At 34.1% G+C, this 4214-nt stretch overlaps 1 protein-coding gene across 1 annotated transcript; it reads right to left on the reverse strand.

Moving 5' to 3' along the window:
• Window positions 1-36: 36 nt before the first annotated feature.
• On the reverse strand, window positions 37-3957 carry LOC145719625 (intraflagellar transport protein 88 homolog). Its single transcript, XM_081811157.1, has 4 exons — window positions 3823-3957; window positions 2631-2684; window positions 1701-1764; window positions 37-752 (listed from the first exon to the last, which is right to left on the reverse strand). The coding sequence occupies exons 1-4, from the start codon at window positions 3898-3900 to the stop codon at window positions 616-618; spliced, it is 333 nt and encodes a 110-aa protein (XP_081667283.1). The 5' UTR covers window positions 3901-3957; the 3' UTR covers window positions 37-615.
• Between the last annotated feature and the right edge of the window lie 257 nt (window positions 3958-4214).

The raw sequence follows: 4214 nt of genomic DNA on the forward strand, positions 1-4214 counted from the left end.
TCCAAGCCAATTTCTATGGGAATTGGTTTTCCTTGTGTTCTCTCCTGTTAGTCTGTCTCTCACCCTTCCCCACCACCGCAGCTCCTTCCCACTGCTGCAGCCATGTTTCTGCCTAAACCCTGTCTCTGCACTTCCTACTTTCTTCAGTGTGTCCTCTTCTCTACCTTTAGTTGTGGAGTTTGTTCTGGCAGTGTTCAGATTGATTTCTGGAGTATTTAGGATGATATGAAAGTTATCTAGTTGTATTTGGGGATGAGGTGAGTCTCATGAGGTGGGAGTAGGGTCCTACTCTGCCATCTTCCCCTCCCTGTTTTGTTTCTTAAATTTCACGTGTGAGTGAAATCATATGGCATTTGTCTTTCTCTGACTGACTTATTTCACTTAGTAGTATACTCTCTAGTTCCTTTCTTGTCATTGCAAACGACAAGATTTCACTCTTTTTAATGGCTGAATAATATTCCATCACACACACACAAATAAATATATATACCACATCTTCTTTATCCATTCATTAATTGATGGACACTTGGGCTGCTTCCATATCTTGGCTATTATAAATAATGCTGCTATAAACATAGGGGTACTGCTGACATGAACTTTTAAAATACCTGAGAATTATGTATTTGGGAAATAAAAATTAAAAATATACAACAACACTAAAACAACATGAGAACTTACATACCTATCTTCATTTTTGGCTTCCAAAGGAGGAGCAGGGCCCCTTGACTGACCAAGGGGGTCAAATGCAGAGCCTAAGACACAATTCAAGAGTTCATATTGAATTTGTGATACAGGATAATTAAAGAAAATATAAAAACTTGCACAAGTTATTTAATTTACCTATTTATTAAATGGTTTAAATTACCTATTTATTAAATGGCCAGAACATTGTTTATATAAACATTTTATATATCAAGAAATTGGTAAGATTTTAACATACATCAAATTATATAAATAAAATGTGAAATTAAAAATGAGTACTCTCGGGGCACCCGGGTGGCTCAGTCGTTTAAGCATCTGCCTTCGGCTCAGGTCATGATCCCAGAGTCCTGGGATCAAGCCCCACATCGGGCTCCCTGTTCTGTAGGAAGCCTGCTTCTCCCTCTCCCACTCCCCCTGCTTGTGTTCCCTCTCTCGCTGTCTCTGTCAAATAAATAAATAAAATCTTAAAAAAAAAAAAAAAAAAGAGTACTCTCTTCAGCGTTTACTTCTCCTCCACAGTAATCTATCCTAACTCTAGGAACTCTAAATTAGCCATCATGTGAGTAATGACTGGAATTGAGTTTTTAACCATTTTATTGGTATAATATACATTAAATTTTGTCATTATAATTTTATTTTTATATTATGACTTAATCTACTTATTTAAATACTATTTTCACTTGTAAATTTTTAATTGGACTCTAACTTATATAAAATAAATTGCACATTTTTTAGTTTTTTTTAAATGCATACATTTTTAATGTACAAGTCAGCACACTTCGACAAATTACATGCCAGTAAAACCACCATTCCAACTGAGATGCAGAACATTTTCATTACCACTTTTCTTTCTTAATGGTACCTAAAATAATGACATACCTTATAATCAATGGCATGTTAGGTTTTATTTAAAATGGTAACATTTTACATTTACACATAGAAACACAGTAACAACATTAAAACATCTGAAAAAAAATAGAAGAGGTAATATAACAAACCTCTCAAAGCTGCTTTGGTAAAACCAGCTGCTCTCACTGCTGTCATTGGTCTAGTAATTCCATCCTTGAAAGAAAAAGAATCATTTAAAAGGTATTCTTAAATAAGATTTGCTTCTTATTTATATTTCTGCACATGGAACATACATTAATATAGTCCCATATTTTTAGTCCCAATCTTTATTTTTTAAAAAGATTTATTCATTTATTTGAGAGAGAGAGGTAGAGATGGGCAGAGGGAGAGGAAGAGAGAAACTCTAAGCAGACTCCAAGCTGAGTACGGAGCCCCACGTGGGGCTCGATCTCACAACCCTGAGATCATGACCTGAGCCGAAACCAAGAGTTGGACATTTAACCAACCATGCCACCCAGGCACCCGTTTAATATTGATGTTTAATCACTCTCTGCTTATTCCTTACCCCTGCCTTCCTAAATGTCAGTCCTGTCTCTACTGTCCTTTTCCCCTATAAAATTTCAATTCCTTGCTTTAACTGAGCTTACTCCTAGTTTGAAAAAAAAAACTCAAAGATTTTTATATAGCACCTTATATAAGTTATATAGCACCTTATATAAGTTATATAGCTTATTAGCGGGCTACTCCTCTACTTTTTCAGTTTCTTATATGCCTATGAGAGAAACTGCAGAAACTGTTGCAAGTGCTAGCATAGGAAAAATGGGACCCAGAGCTCACCACACAAGCACACTATCAGTTCTATGTCCACTCCCCAAGGGGATTTCATTTGAGACCTGAGTAAATCCAATGAGGTTTTGCCTCTGAAGATTCTGAACAGTCCAACCTTTAGCCCACAATTTAAAGAATCAGGGTCATTATATAAGAAACACCTTCTTTAACATTTTAAAATAATATAATAAAAAAGGTTGGCAATAAGTCACAAGAGAGGCCCAAAATGAACAACCACATGACAGAGATACCTGAATAGCCCCTGTCATTGGTCTTCCCATCGATGATGCCAGGGATGTCTTGGACTAGTAAACAGAAAACTAAATTAAAATGATTCCAAAAAACATCTACATTTAATTTTATAAAAACCAAGTTAGAAAAGTTTTCTTCATAACTTTTTTCTTCTTTCTATTGGCAAGTAAACCTAATTCCCTCCATACCTGAGGATATAAGATTAAACAATAAAACTCTAAAACAAGCTTCAACAAACTACAACCTTCAGCCTTTGTCAATAACATTTTATTGATATACAGCCATACCCCACTGGTCTGCACATGGTCTGTGGTGGCTTCTGTACTACAAAGGCAGAGTCTGGTAGCTGCAACAGGGACTATGACCTGCAAAGCCTAAATTGCCTGGCTCTTCATAGAAAATGTTTGCTGTTTCCTATTCTGAAGTACCACCAAAAATCAAATTTATGAGTAATACATGCTTAGGCTGATTAATAAAACCATGTTTCATTTAACACAGTTACATTATGTATATGACTACTTTCCTTATTCATATAAAGAAACTGTATGAAGTTAAGTGTCCTGGACCTCTAGGTACTAAATCCATTTTTCTGACCCCTATGGAATATTATAATAAGGACTAGGAAATGCTATTCCACATCATTCTTCCATTTTTCTCCCATTCCCCTTTTATTTCATGTATGCTAAGACATCCAAACTTGGGCAGGACTTACAACTTTTCCTTTATGGATTTTTATATAGCATCTTTCCTCCAAAGATCTCAAATAAAAGCAAGACCCAAATATACGCCTCTGAAATTTTTCTCAAATTTTATTTTTTCATGTATTAATTGGTAGGTTTTGAAATATTATAAATATCATTACTTTTATATAAAATTTAACTTCACATAAAATTTTAATGGAATACATGAGACTTGGTAATATAACACAAAAAATGAAAGGAAGTAAATCAACAAACATAAGGTTTACAAATAGAAATGATAATAAAATATTTTCTGATAAATTTACAATCAAAATGACTAGAATATAAAAACTATTAATCAAATTAGACTTTTATAAGGTTTGTAACTATCTAAAATGAAAAATATATCTGGGTCACGGACTGAAAGATACCCAAAATTATTTAGAACTGCCTAAAGTGAACTTATGGATGAGAAAAAGCACCTTAATATTTTTAGCTTAAGTAAACCTACCCCATATCCAGTAGCTATAGGTCTAGTAACTGCTGTGCTTGGTATTTTAGCAGTTATCTTGGGGAGGAAAAAAAACATAGTTAATAGAATTCAGATTAAGCTATACAACAGAAAACTAGAAAAGCAATGGGAAATATGGACTCATCAACAGAGAAATATTTATATAGCATTTAGGATAACTTCTCTTAAATTACCCTAAATATTAAGGATCCCAGGTATTTTAAAGTATTAAGAAGGAGACTTATTCTGGAATTCATTTTAAAGGAGAAAAGAAACTTTAGAATTACCTGAGGTACCAATGAGAAAGATTAGTTTTCATGGCTGCATCTATCATTCATTATGCATACTGACTACTGACAGCCACTAGGCCTAACAATAGACACAGGATTTAG

The sequence above is a fragment of the Leptonychotes weddellii genome, unplaced genomic scaffold (assembly GCF_054177405.1).
Source record: "Leptonychotes weddellii isolate Sample4059 unplaced genomic scaffold, ASM5417740v2 HiC_scaffold_5922, whole genome shotgun sequence".
Lineage (NCBI taxonomy): Eukaryota > Metazoa > Chordata > Mammalia > Carnivora > Phocidae > Leptonychotes > Leptonychotes weddellii.